This window comes from Microcebus murinus, chromosome 2 (genome assembly GCF_040939455.1).
Source record: "Microcebus murinus isolate Inina chromosome 2, M.murinus_Inina_mat1.0, whole genome shotgun sequence".
Taxonomy (NCBI): domain Eukaryota; kingdom Metazoa; phylum Chordata; class Mammalia; order Primates; family Cheirogaleidae; genus Microcebus; species Microcebus murinus.
In genome coordinates this window covers 10,808,600-10,827,063 of record NC_134105.1, presented here as the reverse complement: position 1 = coordinate 10,827,063, position 18,464 = coordinate 10,808,600, and the positions used below count along the sequence as shown (strand labels likewise).

General features: G+C 59.1%; 1 protein-coding gene across 3 annotated transcripts in view; it reads right to left on the bottom strand.

The window, feature by feature from the left end:
* ARHGEF10L (Rho guanine nucleotide exchange factor 10 like) overlaps positions 1 to 18,464 on the bottom strand; it is a 141,543-nt gene that overhangs the window by 62,893 nt on the left and 60,186 nt on the right. The window contains exons 7-14 of one of the 3 annotated variants that reach the window (XM_075994489.1): positions 17,637 to 17,806; positions 12,717 to 12,833; positions 9,736 to 9,844; positions 6,604 to 6,710; positions 4,622 to 4,699; positions 3,463 to 3,642; positions 2,254 to 2,370; positions 699 to 791 (exon numbers count right to left, since the gene is read on the bottom strand). In XM_075994489.1, coding sequence (XP_075850604.1) covers positions 699 to 791; positions 2,254 to 2,370; positions 3,463 to 3,642; positions 4,622 to 4,699; positions 6,604 to 6,710; positions 9,736 to 9,844; positions 12,717 to 12,833; positions 17,637 to 17,806 — 971 coding nt within the window. Of the gene's footprint in view, positions 1 to 698; positions 792 to 2,253; positions 2,371 to 3,462; positions 3,643 to 4,621; positions 4,700 to 6,603; positions 6,711 to 7,501; positions 7,690 to 9,735; positions 9,845 to 12,716; positions 12,834 to 17,636; positions 17,807 to 18,464 lie in introns of those variants that run through there. The other 2 variants (XM_075994495.1, XM_075994499.1) reach the window with 2 other exon arrangements.

Below are 18,464 nucleotides of genomic sequence, written 5' to 3'. Positions count from 1 at the left end.
TCAGTTGGGGAAGATAAAAAAGTTCTAGGACAGATGGTGGTAATGGCTGCACAACAATGTGAATGTACTTAATACCACTGAACTGCACACTTAACAATGGTTACGAAGATACTAAATAAATAAAAGCACGATCAATCGCTGATGAATTGATAAGGGGCGTGCTTACATCAGAGCCCACTCCCACAGCCTGGCAGCTCTGAGGACAGACAGGAAACTGCCGCTGGACCCCTCAGCCTGGCGGCCACCCTCTCAGCTCCCTAGTGGGAGACACCCCCTTAGGACCCTTGGCAATCAGGGCAATGTCCTGAGTTCTCGGGTCCCTGTGTGGGACTAGCGTGCCCTCGGCATCCTGAACCACCCTCAAGCTGAAGCCTGAGCCCCCCAGAGTATGTTGGTTCACTGAGCATCTCCTCCGTGCCGGGAGCCCTGCGGGTCCCGGGATTCCACACCCCTTCAATCCCTTCCCGAATCCCGGGCTCATGCCCCACCAGCCAGTCAGCATTTCTCAGCATTGCAAAACAAGCTGCTGATGGTGATCAGTGCCACCCCGAGAGTGGAGGAAAGATGAGGCCAGAACCCCAAGCAGCTGGGGTGGTTGCAGGTTACAAGACCCCAGGCCTCCTCCTTCCCACACCAGGAGCCCCCACCAGCCCAGGCCGCACCCTGTGGGTGGCAGCTGCGGGAATCTTGAGTGGTACCTGAAGCAGGAGGATGAACTGTGGGAACCTCTGGATGGGCTTCACCATCAGCCCGTAGAGGGTGACGCGGTCCGGGCTGCACACCTGCCGCCGCTGTTGGAGACAAGGTCCCGTCATTCAGCGCCCCAGGCTCCAGACATGGTCCCCATCCTGGGCTCCTCTCCCCGGGCCCCAGGACCCTGCTCAGCCTCGGGGCCTGGAGAGAAGAGCCAAGGGAGGTCCCTGATTTCACAGCCAGGGACCCCTCCCTCCACCGGTGCCCCCTGCACGGCCCCTCACCCTCAGGAGTCTAACACAGGCATGTTAAGGTCTCTGACCTAAATGTACAACTGGAGAATCCGGCAACTTATTCAGGAGGTCAGACTTCTAGAAGTAGCAAGGCAACCATTCCCTCCACTTAAACTAAACACAGGCCCAGCCAGGGTGAAGGGCAGGGCACAGGGGGACTGTCCTGTCTCTTGCATGTTCAGCCCTCTATCCACACACACCTGTCACCTTGGTCCTGGCCCTCATCCCCTGCAACCCCACAGCTTCTCCATCAGCCTCCACTTCTGTCTGCCCAAGCTCAAAACTCTTCCATGGCTCCCCATGGCCTGAAATGTTATATCCTAGACCCCGGGCCTGGAGGTCCAGGACCACCCAAACCGCCAGCTGCCTCTGAGATCTTCCCTCCTGGGCTCCTCAACAGGCAGCAGTGCTCCCCAAGTCCAGCCAGACCTGCCCATCCCGACCTCCGGCCTCTGACCTTTGCCCCACTGTCCCTGTACCTGGAAAATACCCTCTCCTCCGTCTCCGGCTGTCACAATCCCACCACCCCCTGCCAGGGCCATGTCAGATGGCACCCTCTTGAGAAAGCCCCTCCCCACCCAGTGTCCTCTTCAACGGGGACAGTGGGTTCCTCCTGCTGAGGCACATGCTGCCTGTGTGTCTCCTGGCACCTGGCCCACCTGCACCCTCTGCCAGACGGCAGCCCCCAGGCTCCCTCCGGGCACAGGCTCTGTCTGCCCTCCCCCCCACTGTGCCCACCCCAAGGAACTCAGCGGAGCCTGGCCACAGCTACACGAAGACTCTGAAGATTTTCCGAGTCCTTTCATCTCCGTTCTCTCACGGGATGCCCAAGACACCCCTTTGAGGAATCTTCCTGATCCTTTTACAAATGAGGAAGAGGAACAAGCTCAGCGACACCGGAGCCACAGCCATCCTGAGGCAGGCCCGAGGCCGCCGGGCACATCCTGCCAACCCACCTGCACACCCGGGCCTTGTGGGCCTGGGGTCGAAGATAACAGATCTCTCTTCCCCCCATCACGGCTCTAGGATCCCCAGCTGCCCACAGACACTTTGACTCTATAACCCTCCTCCCGGCGGGCAGGAGAGAGCGATTTTCTTCCATGGGACAGGGGCTGCCCCAGGGGAAAGAGGGGAGGTGCCCAGACCAAAGCCATGAGTTGAGACTCAAAGCTGGGGCCAAAGCAACCCTCCCTGCTGAGTAACCTTCCTACCCTCCACCCCCAGCCAACACCCTGGTGAAGGGGCCCCGGCCACCCCCGAGGCCCACCTTGAGGAACTCGAGGAACGCGGGCTTGGTGAGACAGGCCTTCTTGATGATGGACATGGCATTGGTGAAGTTGTTCACATAGTCGCTGTACACGTCTAGCACCATGGACTTGGAGAACTGAAACAAGGTGCAGCCATGAGCCGGGGAGGGCCACCTGGATGCAGAGGAGTGGCGGGGCGACCAGCACCCCACACTAACTTGGGACCGCAAGCTGAGCTGACGACGCAGCCTGGATGACCTCAACAAGCCCTTGAGGTGAGTACACCCATCGCCCCATGAAGGTGAGGAAACCAGGCGCAGAGAGGTGGAGAGGCTGGCCCAAGGCCCCAGGTAGGAGCAGGCGATGCCACGGAGGGCCCCGGGGCCTTTGTCCCCCAGGTCTCCTTCCGGGTGCAGGGAGGAGAGGGCCAGCACTCCTGGCCTCTCGCTGGGCTGTGTGCCCAGAGTTGAGTTGCCAAGGGGGGGAGTGTGCCTGGAGTCAACCAACCCTCTCACCTGAGCCCCCGACACAGTGACTAGGGTGTCAGGTCTATTTAGTGAATCTACCAGTGCTGTGGTTTTCAAAAACTAATTTTTTTTCTTTTAGCAGATCCCCTCTACCTAAAACAGATCAAAAGTGGAGTTCCACCAAATGGACCCTCCCTTGCCCCATGAATCTCTATGGCCCACAGACTTCAGTTTGAAAATCCAAGAATTCAGCGCACCCCCTCATTCCACAGATGGAGAACCCCGGCTCAGAGAGGGTGCTGGACCTGCCCAAGGATGCAGAACTCAGCAGGGCCCAGAGCCAGGTCTCCGGGATCATGGTCCAGTGGTCCTCTCCCACCACCGTGGGGCATCCTCTTAGGGCCAAGGCTGTGGTCTCTGCCAGCATTTCAAATAGTGAGGGAGCTTGCAACCTGCCAGGTGACTGGCCAGTGGCTAGGAGGCCACCCAGTCTCCAGGAGGGGCTGCCACCTGGGCAGAGACAGAACAGCGACCTGGCTTCCGCAGTACCAAAGCCCAGCAGACATCTCCAAGGATCTCAAGGATCTCAAGGTGCTGCACCCACCCCAGCTTAGACCCAGAAGATGCACAGTCCTGGCCACCCTCTGTCCCCACTGGCTTGGACAAGGGGACCCAGCAGCAGCAGGAAGCTGGAATGCATGACCCCTGGGCAGGCTGTGGTTTCACCTTGGTGGGCTGGGGAAAGGGTTCAGGGACACCTACTGAGGCCACAAAGAGGTCCCCGATCTTCTCGGTGGAGTCCCACTCAGCCACGCGGGAGGACAGGGCAATCTGGAACATGGAGTGGCAGTGCAGGATCTCCTTCACGCGGAAGAACACCACCTGGCACTTGCGGGCACTCAGCGCCTTGGGCTCCATCTCCATCAGGGGGTTGCGGTAATCCTGCCGAGGGCGCGGGGGCGGGGAGGCCGAAGGTCAGGCCATGCCCTCCCCCCCACCCCCTCCTTCACGCAGCACTCGGCTGACCACAGTGGCCTCCCGTGGGGGCACTTATCCCTCTCTCCTCATGCACCCTTCTGGAAGGATCTCTGTGATGGTAGTGCTCCTGGCCTCCCTTTGGCCACCCACAACCAACCCCTCCATGACTTCTGTGTCGAGGTGGGGTGAGAGCCTGCAAGGGGCCCCCCAGAGGCTGGCCCTGCGTGGCTCTGCCTGTCGCTGAGCCTGCCTGACAGTGGTAAGGTCGCCGCGAGCTCCCTCGCTCCTAGACCTCACGTCAGCCTCTCTAATCAGCTTTGTCAGACACAGGTGACGTTTTCACTCTACCTGCCTGATGCCTGGGCTCCCTCTCCATGGATCCAAACTTGGGAAGGGGAGACCTGGGTGTTAGCACCCTGCACCCCGACTATTCCCTCTCCTGGCGGCCTCACTCCCATAGCCCATGGCATCCCGGAGGAGTCACCGTCTCAGGGATTCAGACTACGGCCCAGGTTGGCACATGGGCATCTGCCCAGCAATCCCTCGGCATCCTGATGGGAGAAACAGGGGTGACCCTACCCCTTGTCCACCTCTAAGAGCCCCAGGATGATGGGGGGACACAGCCTGGCCCCAGGGGTGCACAGAGTGGCACAGAAGGTCCTGTCCCTTCCAGGCACAAACGGGGCCATATGCCCTCGACTTTCCACGAGTCCTTTCAAAGAATCCCAATTTCATTTCAGAGAACAGTCACTCCTGTGAACACTAGGGCCTCGGGAGTTCTTGGTGTCCCCATCTGGAGGGGCTACTGTCCCATGAAACAGTGCTAGCTTTTGGCCCCTTCCCCTTAAAACTGCCCACAGTCCCCAAACACTCCTCGTAAAGTGTCTCTCGGGGCCCTCCCTGCCCTCTCCCCAGAGACCCCCGGCACCCCCTGAAGTCACACCTGGAGTATCCGCTTCAGAGACTCCACGTAGCTGCCTTCGCTCTGTACGATGGAGCCCAGGATGTGCCTCCGCACCACCTGCGCGGCCAGAAAGCACCGTCAGGGCTGGCGGGGGCTGCCCTCCCCGCCAGAGCCCCGCCTGCCTGAGGGAAGTGCCCATGCGGCCCAGGCTGCGGCAGGGGAAGGAGGGCACACCCCTGGGCAGGCCCCTTGGCAGCGCACGCACACCTGGGGCTGGGGACTCGCCGCCTCTCTACGTGATGATGAGGGATGGCCTCCCCCTTTAGGGTGCCCTCCCACCCCACTGGCGGGCCCTGCTTCTGGCTAAACAACCCCAGTCCCTTCTCCTTTCCCTCTCACCATCCTGACCTCTCCCCGGCCTGCATCAGCACCCCTCCGGAAGTACGGCCACTGCGGGGACCGTCACCCCCACCTGCAGCCTGACTAGCACCCAGTCAAGCCTCCCCCACCCGGATACGGCAGAGCGGTGGCCCCAAACTCTGCTGCACGCTGGCATCATGCAGGGACCCTACAGCTGCCCCCCAGACACTCTGAGTTGGCATGGGGTGCCACCTGAATACAGGGACTTTTAAATCTTCCCAGGTGACTCTATATTGTGCAGCAATGTTGGGATGTCATTCACAAAAGGAGTCACATGTGGGGTGTCCGAGGGGGCAGCCTGTCCGCCTTGCTCCGGGGCTGGGAGGGTGACTGGCCCTTACTCTACCCCAACGGGTGTTCTGAGAGTCAATCACACACCCCTAGGGCCTGCTCCCCCACGCTGCTCCCCTGGCACCTCCTCCCGCCTCTGGCACACCTGTCTCATCTCTGGCCACTGCCCTGCCCATGGCCCACACAGGCCTGGCAGATGGGCAAGGCCACTGTCCTGCAAGCTGTCCCACAGCTGGATGCACTATCGACAATCCCCGGGCAACCAAGCGGCACCAGGAGCAGAGTTCTGAGCCTCGGCACTTGGACATTTGGGCCTGAATAACTCCTCTGGGTGGGGACTGTCCCATGCGTCCTGGGATCTTTAGCAGCTTCCCTGGCCTCTACCCACCAGACGCCAGTAGCAACCACCAAAAACGTCTCCAGACTTTGCCAAATGTGTCTTGGGAGGCAAAAATCAGTCTCAGTTGAGAACTGACTGCTGGCCCGGAGTGACTGGCATTGCCTGATCCAGGAAGCACGCAGGGCTGCAGCGAGGAGAGCACCAGGCAGCACCAGGAGGGGAGGCCTAGACTGTGAGCTGGAGGCAGGGGTCTCCCCAGGCTCCCTGACAGAGCCCCGCTGTGCCAGGGCAGAGTGGGGCGTCACCACCTGAAATGCCATTCAGGGAGGGAAACAGGCGGAAGGAACGCTGTAAGCCGGAGAGCGCATGCCCAAGAGGGAGCTGCTCCTCCTCGGCTCCGGCCAGCTGCTGCCGGCAGGGACCTGGGCCAGCATGGCTCTATCCGCCTGATTTCCAAAAAAGCCCAAACATCAGGATTTTCTGCCAACCAAAAAATGGGCAAATCCTGCTGCCCCGACACATCCTTACAGCCAGAGGAACCAGGGATCTCAGCCCTGTTCGTGGTTGGCAAAATGCAGGCTGGGACGGGGGGAACACGCCTGGGCCGCCCCGACTTCGGCAAGATGCTCTGGGAGGAGGAAGACATCGCTGAGAGCCCAGCTCTGGGCCCAGGGTGAGGACGGGTTTACCGAGGGCAGGGGCCTGACTGTGGTCCCCTCCGTCACACAGCGCCTTAGTTAGAATCGGCGACCGGCACCTGCTCTGGTTGCCATGGGGAGAGGCGCACGCTCCAGATGCTGGGACCCCACCGTCCCCACACCACAGCGTGGAGCCGTGGCCAATCTGGAACGCCCTTGCAGCCAGCTGCGAAGAGAGCCCAGGAGGCCCCACCCAGCCGGTCACTTCCCCTTCAAGACCCAGCCCGGCATGGCCCCAGGGAGCAGGCTGCCCCCCCCATCCCCGCACAGACCTGCTGAGGGCTCAGGCCGTCTGGCATGGGGCCCAGCTCCGGGGCTGGGGGCTTGATGTCCGAGACGCTGACCTCCAGGAGCCCCATGTCCTCCTCCTCAGAGTCACCTGGAAAGTCAGACGGGCTGATGACACGGGGACAGCACAGTCTGCTCAGGCCCCAGGAGCTGAGAAACCCTCAGACCAGCCCTGGACCTGAGTCCGAGGGCACAAGCAGCTCCTGGGGCCACGTGGGGTTATAGTGACTCCCTGGTGCATTCTCGAGCGTCCCCTGCTACAGCCCAGGGCCTGGCACAGCCCACCCATAATGCACACGGTGAGTGGGAGCAGGTGAGCGAGCCAGGGAGCAAACGGAGGGGCACAGAGCAGCATCCTACGGGGCCTGGACTCTCAGAATCAACTGCCAGAAGCCTCCGTCCCTGCTCAGCCTGGCGGAGGCCAGCCACTGTGTCCCCACTGCTAGGCACTAAAAATAGTTTTCTTCTGGACGCCTGAAAGGGAGAAGAAAACAAGCCCCGAGACGAATGGGACAGCTTGGCTCTACACTTTCTGTTTTGAAAAAATAATGCAAAGACCCAAAAGAGTTAAAGTTCAGCTGGAGTCTGACAGGGAATCCCGGGCGCAGGTCAGGTGGGTCTCGGATGGAGGATGGGGACAGAGGAGCCCCAGGCCTCCACGACAGCGGGGGAGGGCAGGCACGAGGGTCCTGGGAGGGGTCCGGCCCCCACACGGGGAGGCACAGGCGCAGGGACCTGTGACCCCGACAGCTCGGTGCCTCTGACACCGGGTGGCAGCTGTGGGCAGCAGGAAGTGGACGCAGTGGGGAGGCTGGGGAAGAAGGAGAAGTGGCAGCAACCCCAGGGGGCAGAGGGAGCAGGGACACCCAGGCGGGCCCTTACCTGAGCAGGAGACAGAGGAGGAGGAGGAGGAGGGGCAGCGGACAACAGCGTGGGGGTGGCCCTCCTGCCTGGCCCACATGACGCCCCGGGCATCACTGCGCACCCAGCCCAGCCGCCGGCCCCGCGGCTTCCTCTTCCCCCACGCGCCGCTGGGTAACATTCTTGGCCTGTGACTCGAGCCCTGCCTGGCTATTAATAACACCCCTGGGGGAGGGTCACTTTACGAGGGAGCTGGCTAATGGGCGGGGTGGGGACAGTCCAGGCCAGCCTAGGGCTGGGGAGGGTGACCCGGGAGGGACTCCCAGACAGCCAGCCTGGCTATGCTGTCCTTTCTTAGAGCTATCCCAATAAGTTTAGAATGGCCACTCAGCCTGTCCCCTCCGTCACCGGGGGCCAGTGGTCCCCCAGAAGTGGGGAGAACACGGACATTTACTGAATACCCAGCCTATGCCAGGCAGGTACACACCACACCAAGCGAACGGAGCGGTGGGATTCAACCCATTTTACAGATGAGGAACCTGCTACTCTGGGAGGGGACGAAATGCAAGGTGACAGCCAGGAGGCACAGAGCTGGGACATGACCAGGTCAGTGTAGGGCTATCATGGCACAACGCCTCCACTGAGTGAGTGACCACCTAAGAATAACGCCTGCCACACAGGGCTCTCTCCATACACTGCCTCAGTCATCCTGACCATGGCCCCAGGGATGGATTTCATTATTAGCCCCCCTATACAGATGAGGAAACTGAGGCACAGAGGGGTTAACTACAGAACTGTCCAAGAGGGTGCAGGCTCTCACAGCTCTCCCTGGCTTGAAGCCCACGTTCTTCCGCTGCACCGGCTGTGTGCTGAGGGTGGGCGGCAAGCTCCCCCCAAACAAGGCCTCCAAGGAGAACTGGCACCCCCAGGATTCCACCCACTGTACTGGCATTTCTCGTCTCCTTGTCTGTCACCCCAAAAGACGTCAGTGAGGCAAGGGCTGGGTCTCCTTGACACTGTGCCCCCGAGCCTGGGAACACCCCATGGGCCCCGCCTAGGCATTCTCTGGGGGAGGAGACCAGAGCCCTGGTGGGGACCAGGAGTGAGGGGTGGGCACCTGAGGGGAGCTTCAGGGGAATGGGGAGGGTTGGGAAGGACATGTGTTCACAGCTGTCCCACGGCCTTAGGACAGTTCCTAGCATGTAGTAGATGCTCAATAAAACCTGTTGCAGGAATGATCAATTGATGGATCAAATCTGACCATGGGACACTTCTGCCTAAAACCCTCTAATGACCCTCCAGTGTCCTTAAGATCAAGGGCAAACACCCAACAAGGCACACACAGCCGTGCCGACCGGGCCCTGATCACTCATCCTGCCCTCACTGCAGCCAGATGAGGCCTCCATCCCTTCCCTGTGTGTCCTCGGGCAAGTGACGGAAGCCCTCCATGCCTGTTCCCTCTCCCGCAGCATGGAACATCAGAGTCCTCTGTACCTCGTTTGGTGCCGACAAGGAGTAAGTGAGGAACTGCAGGCTCTTAGGCGAGTGCCCGGCACACGATAAATACGCCATCAATGCTAACTGGCCTGAACGCCATTTCCCAAACGTCTCATACTTTCCCACCCACGGGCCTTTGCACATACTGGCTCCCTCTGCCTGGTGACCAGGGCTTCCTCCTCCTTCCCTGACCCAAGTCCACCTTGCTTCCTCGATGCTCCCCCAGGGTCCCCGCCGTGCCACCTATCAATCTGTCCTGTCATTTCCCATGTATGTGCCGTGTCCCCCACTGTGCCAGGAGCCAGCCCCTGGAGGAAAGGCTGATAAATTCGTCTCGGCGTCCCTGCATGCAGTGTGAGGCGTGGCACTTAGTAGGTGCTCAATAAATGTCGGCTGGTTGGAGAGCTAGGTGGATTGCTATGGGAGGCAGTGAATACAGACGTGCAAGGATGAGGCCCAGAGAGCCAGACCTCGGGGGGCAGGAGGCCCAGACGGCCATGACAAAGGCAGGGCAGGGGATCTGAGGGAGAGGCCTGACTCTCCCAGAAGAGGCAGGACATGCTTTCAGAGAGCAGGAAGCAAGCTGGGACAAGGGCATTTGGGACTCTGCCCCCAACCCCTACTGCAAGAGGAGACGAGACATCCACGTGGCACCCCCACCCAGCATGACCTCAGGGGGACAGGGTAAAAACTCACCCTCTCCCACCCCCCAGCCTAGAGCTGGGCGCCTGACCCTACTGGCCCGAGCGGTGCCTCACCGAGGACGTCCTTCCTGTGCAGAAAGGAGACCTTGCGCATGACAGCCATCCTCGTCTTCTCCAGCCCATCCTTGGTCCCGCTCTTGGCGGCCTTCATGAGCTGGGTCATCTGAGCAAAGGCAGAGAGGTGCATCAGAGAAGCCAAAGGAGGGCCTGGGACACCTGCCACTAAGGGCCACCCACCTCCCGGCCTTGGCCCAGACTACAGAGGACAAAACCACACAGCCCCTTCCCTCCCAGGTCAGTGAGCAGTGGCCAAGGACAACAGTGTGGGGGAGGGTGAGACGGTACATCCAGGCCCCGGGGGTCTCCCTGCAGGAACCCTCTTTATGGGCAAAGGGAAGCCCTAGCCAATTTTAGGGGAGGCTGGAGGCCTAGAGTCCTGGACCCCAGTTCAAGTCCCAGCTCTGCCACCCCACAGTGGCATGACGCTGGACAGGTCACTCAATCTCACTGAGCCTCAGTTTTCTCAGACAAAACCAAGGTAACAGCAATACCTACCCATGCCAGGGGCCGTGTGCACTGAACAGCCCAGGTCTGGGAAAGCGCACTGAACAGCAAAATGTGCTGTACAAACGCTGGATGTGATTTTAAGAGCAACTCAGAAGAGGTGCGAACATACTCTCATCCCAACTGCCAAACCCAACTGACGAGCCCCATCCCTTGCCCTGCCCCCAAAACAGCCAGGTTTCTTACTGAGCCACTGCCCGGGGAAAGGAGGGAAGGCTGGAGTTGCCAGAAAGCAAGATGCAGCTTCCCTTGGCATGGCAGGGATCCGTGCACATGGGTACAGCAAGCTAAGCGGTACGTGGAGCTCGAGGAAGACACGTGTGCCCAGGAGGGGGAAGCAGACACCCTGGGTGCCAGGGGAGCCCAGGCCTGAGAAGCGAGCTGCTGGCCCCCCACCCCCAGCCCCAGCCCCAGCCCCAGCGTCTTTTCCAACACACAGCTGCAGCAGCACCAGCCAACAGAAGGTCCTGCAACGATGGAAACACTCTCTATCTGCACTGTCCAACACAGGAGCCACTGGCCACGTGTGACCACCGAGCACCTGAAATGTGCTGGTACGACTTAGGACTCCAATTCCTAATTATATTTAATCGTAACTAACTTCAGTTTAATAGCCACATGACTATCATAATAGACAGCATAGCTCTAGAAAAACTTTCTCTTTCCAAGAACTCTCTGCAGAAGGTGGGAGCACTAATCTGGGGGGGGCTGGTCCCCCATCTTCTCACTGTCACCTCTGACAACCCCGTGGTCCCCCACTTAAGGGCCAAGCACGTCTGGAGGTCTGGGAAAGGAAGGGAGGCGGGGCACTGTGCACGGAGAGGCAGGGGTGGTGGCTTTTCAGGAACAAGGCCCACTTTCTGGAAGCCACTAGCAGCAGGAAAAGGGAAGGAAGTCTCCCGCCGCTCCCTGCATCTACAGGGTACAGTTCTAGAGCCGCCATACTTGGCCTTCCTGGGCAGTGATCACGGACACCTTTGGGAATCTAGTGGGAAGGACAGATGCTGACCCCAGAAACTGCCCATGGATGCTCGTCCTTCCCTGGGGTCACGCCCCCGGAGACTGGACGCCTCTGATCCAGAGCCCAGCTCCGGTCCTGGCATAAAGTATCCATGGCTGTCCTGTGAACCCCCAAAGTGGTGTCTGGGGGATCATCTGAGGCCCTTCTCTTGGCATCTTCCTGGGCAAAAGGCAAACACCCCTGAAGGGTCCCTGAGTCAGCCTGCTGCACCCACCGTCCGCGAGGCGTGGGGCCGGGGCCATGGCCTAGGGAGGCCCCTGGTCTCAGACTGCGCCCTGCGCTTGTTCCCTGCTCCTCTGGGAGCCTCGGCTTCCTCAGGGGTTAACCCTGCCCACCCTGGGGCGCGGGCCCACCCTGCCAGACACCACCTGGCGGGAGGTGTCTGTGGAAGGGCCTCACGGGCTCTAGTGTCTCTCTTCCTCCTCCTCCTCCTCCTCCTCCTGGGAGGCCCCAGGTTCTGACACGCTGCAGGATGGAGAACGTCCAGGCTCTGGCATGTGGCAGGCCCGAATTGGAACCCCCGTGTGACCACCAGCCAGGTACTTGGCTCCCCTCAGGCTCTCTGACAGCAGAGAGACAGCTGCCCCAGGGCACCATGGGGACAAGACGGTCAGGCACAAAGGCAACAAAGGCCACCGTCCACAGAGCACTGGCCAGACCTGACCATCAGAGCCCCTCACCCTCCCTGGGGGCTGGTGCTACTAACGCTCCATTCCACCGGCAAGGAAACCGAGGCTCAGAGAGGCCAAGGGGCCTGCCCAGGATCACACAGTGAGGACACGGTAAGACTGGGGTTCGAACCCAGGCCCTCAGGCCTCCAAAGCCCAGACTTTCACCAGGACCCCCAGGAAGTGCTCAATTAATGGAAACTACTACTGTCAGGATCATCATTATCCAAAAGTCCGAGTCCAATCTGAGAAGAGGGTGCTGCGCTTTCTCCTACACACTTCCTCATCCCGGATCTCTCAGAACAGCCTGGAGGGATGGGAGCATCCCAGGTCACTGACACTCCCATTTTTCAAAGTGCAACCCAAACCCACCCACCATGGTTATTAAATGCACAGATTCTGGGCCTTGCCCCAGACCTACAGAATCAGCACCCGAGGGTGGCGCTCAGGAATCTGTATTTTAATGAAGCACCCAGCTGATTCTGGGGGCCCTAGAACCACCCGGGAATTCTTATGGACCACGAGGTGTCTTTCACGTGCAGTTGGAGGGAAAGATACAGGCAAGAACCCGGAGGGAATACGTGGCTTACGGCCTCGACCAGTTCCAGCACAGATGCAAGTGTGGCCAAGTGCCAGGTGTCGGGCAGCCCTGGGACTCAAGGGCAGGCACTGGAGGCTCAAGCCCACCCCGAGGCCCCAGGGCAGCAGGAAAGTCCCCTGGAGGTGGCTCAGCTGGAAGAGGCCCGTGCAGGATGTGGGAGGGACAGACAGACAGACAATACCTTCCAATCGTACTTGTGCTTCAGCTCCTGCATGTCTCTCCCCCCAACTCTCAAAGCCAAGATGTCTCTCTTAGTCCTGGCGTATCTCTCCTTTAGCCTAGTCAGGTCTGGAGAAAGCTGGAGCCCCCAAGCGGCCAGGCAGAAGGAGAGCAGGTGAGAGGAGCAGGCGGGAAAGGGAGGAGACAAAACACAGACAACAGAGGAGAAAGGAGACTCAGGTGAAGTGGTGGACAGTGACTTGGGGCAGGCGGGAATTGGCGGCCCAGGTCCCAAGCAGCGGTCCAGCCAGGTCCTGCCTGGAATCTGTTACGGTCGTGTCCAACCCCAACATGCCAGGTGGCTGGGGGCTGGGTCTCTGCAGCAGGGAATCCAGATGTCAGGAAGGGGAGGTGGGAGGGTAACAAGCCCAGGCCCCCCTCTCTCAGGGAAGGGAAAGAATGTTCTGAGGATACGGACTGTGTGTTTTCCTCATCCTTGTAGTCTAGCACAGGGCTTGTAACATGGGAGGTTTTAGTAAGTTTGTGAGATGGATGGGTGGATAGATGGCAGGTGATGGATGAGTGCAATGGGGGTGGGGGTCAAGAGAATGAATGGGTGAGTGGACAAATGCATAGAAAGATGAATGAACAGGTAGAGGGATGCTTGGGCAGATGGATGGGCAACAGACAGATGGATGGGTAGACAGACTCATGGTTCGATGGATGGATGAACAGATGGATGGACAAATAAATGGGTGAACACATGATTACGTTTGGTTGGGTGACAGTATAGCTGAGCAAATGAACAGATGGATGGATGAAGAGATAGTCACATGAAGGAAGAAAAGGATGGATGGGTAGTGAATGGATGAAGGCAATGCTGTGCTGGTAACTATGTAACAACCAGTTCTCCAGGAAAAAGAGCCCTGCCCTGCAGCATTTCCATGGCGTGAATACTCCCACCAAGGCCAATTTCAAGCTACCAAGGTGACATCATTGAATGTGGATTTGTAAGAGAGATGCACACAACTGGTTCTTGAGTTCTTGTGAGCTGGCACAAGCTGAGTCCAGCACACAACTGGAGGAACAGATGGATGGATGGAGAGAGAGATGAGTGAAGAGAGGAAGGGATGGATGGAAGGATCAATTGATCCATCCATTGATGAGCAACTGGATGGAGGGATACACAGATGACTGGCTCGAAGAATGGATGGATGGATGAACAGAAGAACAGACAGTTAAATGCATGAACTGTATGAGCAACAGTGATACTTGGTAAAGTATACAGAAGACCAAGGCAGGGGCTCCTCCCAGTGAAGGAGACAGGTAGGAGGATTGGGAGTCTGAGCTCTGGAGGCAGGGAGGCCTACATTCCAATCATGGCTCCTGCTTCCTAGCTGGAAAGGTCTCCTGACCTCTCTGAACTGCAGCTTCCTCACTGGTAAAGGAAGTGGCCATAGTAAGAGCTACTTCATAGGATTGTTAAGAAAATTAAATGGACACTACATGTAAAGCCCAGAGCTTAGTAAGTACTCAAAAGATGGAAGCCATTATTATTTTATTTTTTAAATTATAAGTACTCCATATTTGTTGAATACATAGATAGTTGTATGGGTGGGTGGGTGGGTGGATGGATGGATGGATGGATGGATGGATGGATGGATGGATGGGTGGATGGGTGGGTAGGTGGGTGGATGGGTGGGTAGGTGGGTGGATGGATGGAGGGGTGGATGGATGGAGGGGTGGATGCGTGGATGGGTGGGTGGATGGATGGATGGATGGATGGATGGATGGATGGATGGATGGGTGGGTGGATGAGCTATGTGTGACGTTTCATCCATGTGTGACGTTGAGTTCTGACTCTACCAACTAACTTACTGGCTGTGTGATCCTAACCACATCGCTTAACCTCTCTGAACTTCATATAGGTTTTCTGATCAACAAAATGAGAATCTTAATGACAGTAATACTGGCCACTCTAGGGTATTAGGAAAATTAAATGACACTGCTTTATAAACTGTCCAATGCCAGGCAAATGTTCAGTATCCTTATGAAGAGAAGTACACAGGACAGGGAACCTTCTGAATATTACCCAGACTCCCAAAAAACTGGAGAGTTTGGGGCTTGTACTGAGTTCTATTCATCTATAAAAAAGCTTAACACAATGAAACCATATGTCCTGGGCCTCCTGGCATCCCTCTCCTCTCTCAGGGCCAGAAGAATGAGAAGATGTTAGGACCAGAGGTCACTCGCTGAGCTGGCAGATCAGAGCAGGGGCGTGGACAGGGCTGAAGCCAGAGCTGGCATTTCTGTAATGAACCCACAAGTTCTGCACAGTTCCCTGCCCAGCTGCATCACAGAGACCTCGATGACAAAGAGGTCACTGTCACAGAGTCAAAGAGGTCAGGGCAGCCCATCCCACAACTGGAAAAAACCTCCCACGGGCCATGGGTGGCAACCAGCAGGACAACTCATTAACACAACAGGACGGAGTGGCTGCTTACGTTTGGGCCAGGTGCTTCTAAGGGGCTTCCTCTGCAGACCCCTTGGTCACTGTCTTTGGCAAGAGTCCCCCTTCTGGGGGCTGGCCTCCCCAGACATCTGAGGGAGGGGCTCCATCAGTTCTCTTGCAGCTGGGCAGGGTGCCAGGCCCACAGCCAGACTCTAAGGACAGGACAAAACACTTGCGCAGACCCCCGAAGCCCAGTGCCCCGCAGCACACGCAACACACAGCCAAGCAGTGGCGGCCCTGAACATGCAGCTGCTGTGGTGGCAGGTGTGTGGGCAGGTGCACCCCGGCAGCTAAGGAGCGTGACGCACCACGGGCAGGGCTCAGCACGCACTCCTGGGCACAAGTGGGCCCCCTGGGAAAAGCTCCTCCATGGGCTCCTGTCGCCTGGGAGCCTGCTGGTCAGGGAGCAGGTTGGCCTCGGTAGTGGCCAGAGAGAGTCCTCATGGTCAGGACTTTGTCTGCTGAGAAATGGTCCAAAGCCCCCAGCCTGACGGTATGAGGGACACAAGCTCACAGGCAGCCCCCAGGGCCAGGCCACGGTGAGGTGCAGTCCAGCATTTTTTAGGGTGCTCTGTGGGCACCTTGCACCCTCTGAGGCCAGAGAGCTGGTCACAAGCCCAATTTCCAGGCTCCACCCAAACTCCCAACCAGAGTCCCTGGGAGGAGGTCCCGGCAGCTGCGATTTCAGCCAGGTACCCACACGACTCTGACGCCCATGCGAGTCTGAGGACTGCACTGGAGAGCCCGAATTCAGCGTCTCCATCCCCCTTCCCTCTGAGACATGCCTGCAGTTCCTCCCAGTCCCCAGCAAGAAGCCAGAGGCCTGGGACAGTGACCATGGATGTGGGAGAGAAGGAGGGATGCCAGAGGCTGAGAGGCTGGATCAGGACTCAAGAGTCCCATCTGGTCACACCGTCCAGAGCAGGACTGAGACGCACGGGTCCTGCCCATATGGAGATGCCACCCAGGGGTCTTGGGGATTCAAAACCAATAGCAGAACTTCCTCTTGCCCAGAGCAGTGCGCGCTCCTGCTTCTGAGCTGCACGGAGTGGAAGCAGGTGCCGTTCCTGGGCTTTCGCCTGGGCCGTTCCGCCAGCCTGGAGCACCTTTCCACCTCCTGTGGCTGCTGGGCCAGCTCCTGCTCACCCCTCCGAGTCCTCCCTGGACTGATCTCAGCAGCCCATGTCAGGCACGTGGCCAGGCCGGACACAAGCTCGTGTTTACACGGAGGCATCTTTGTCTTCATTTTTGACAAACTGTTTCACATCCGGTATCTCCTCCAAGACCATAAAGGTTCACCCAGCCTGGGTCAGGTCTTCTGGTTTCCGTGCATCCCAACCCGTAGGCGAACACGGGGATCAGGCGCACAGTAGGTGTCGTGAATGCTTCGCTGTCAGGCCTGCAAGCCATGAAGGCCGGTGCGCATAGTGCAGCCCTGGGACGACAAGGGCCCGGTGAGATCTCCTCACCCCAGCCTGCTCAGGACCTGCGGAGCCCATCGTGGTCTGAGGAAAGGACTCTCAGGTGTGGGTGCTGCTCTGGCCAGCGTGCCTCTCCCAGAGAGGATCCCTCAAAGTCAGAAAAGGGCAGGAAGTGCCCGCAGAGTCTTGGAAGCCTGCCAGGCGAGACATAAGCTGGCCCTGTAATCCCAGCCCCACCTGGGCCTCCAGCAGGTGGCAGGACGGGGCACAGGTGGAGCCCTCCTGCCTGTCTGTGTCTTTCTAAAAGGAGCCTGAGAGGGGCCCTGTCCCCGCTGCTCGGGCAGGGCCTGTGAGAAGCTGCTGTCGTGAAATCGCACATCTTGGCGTGGACAGACTGCCCTCCAGTGGCTTCTACAGAACAACGTGGGAGGAGTGAGGACGCCCAGGAAAGGGGGAACCAGACGGTCTGCCCTCTCAGCGTCAGGGGCTGTCTCCATGGAACAGGCAGGACGATCCCTGCTCCAGGCAGAAACGCCAGAAAAGCCAAGTGTGCGGACGGCACACGAGAGGCTGTGGAAAGAATCTTCCAGGCCGCTCTGGTTCAGCCACGGCAGCCCCCGCTGTCCACTTGCGCTAGGCAGAGAGGACTGTGTGGCCTGAGGACTGGGCTGAGGCTCGCCCAGTAGAGCAAAGGGATCAAGTGATTTGATTTGATCTGAACGCCAGCTCTGCTCAATTAGTCGGGCTGCCTGGAGCACTGTGTTGAGAGGGTGCTGAGGCCCGATCGCAGCCTGTGAAGGGTCTGCTGTAGCCATGGTGGGTGGCACCTGTGCCAGGAGGGCTCTGCACAGCCACCAGCAGTGCCTAGGTGTCACCTCCTGCTTCGGGATGACCTGGGCTGCCTGCCCCTCTCTCGCCACACATTCCCAGGAGTCTCTGAGACCCAGATGTGAGTCTCAGGCCTGGCCCTCGCCACTCCCCCCACTCAGAGGCACCCCGGTCCCCTCACCTTGGGCTGGAAGGACACTCGGTGCTTGGTGGGCTCCACCTCCGGCTTGGCGTCCTCCCCGGAGCCCTCGCTGTAGCTCTCGAACTCGCTGGAGCTCCAGCCTAGGTCCTCGGCCTCCCGCGGCGCCCCGTCCCGGTGCACATCCCCGTACAGCAGGCTCCTCTCCGCCCCTGCGGCCAGGGACACTGGTGAGCCGGGGCCCCGAGACCAAGCCCCAACTTCAAGCTCTGTAAGGGGTGGGGGGGGGGACATGGGGGGCCCTGGAGCTCCAGCTGCACTTCCCGAACCATGGAACGGAGGCAGTGACACTACACCACCTGCCTCACAGGCAGCACGAGAGAACGGGGACAGCAGGAGGAGTGTGTCAATTTCCTCTTGCCGGCAGCACTGCCTCTCTGTGACCTGAGTGTGCGTTCTGGGAGTTCTTTGCTGGAGAAGAGAACACCCAGGGTCAAGTCCTGGCTCCGGCCCACCGCATCCTCGGGGTGAAGCAGAGATTTTGGGGACCTTAAAAGTGTTAGCACAGGAAAGGGCTGGCAAAGAGCCCAGGACATCACAAATGTCACTCCCTTCCTAGGAACCCCTCACCCCATATCTGAGTCCCCGTGTGGGTCCAGGACAGGCCGTTAGGGGGCGCACCTGCCCCAGCGTCCGGGAGCGGTCCTTCTCCAAACCCCACTGGAAATGCCTTGGACTGAAAATGTGGGGACAAAGAGCTGAGAGTCTCCTCCTCTACAGCGACAGGTCCCCCGGGCCAGGGCACTCTTGGGGCCCTTCCTGGTGGGGTGTGAGATGTTGCTTTAAGGCTGAAGCAGGGAAACCTCTGCC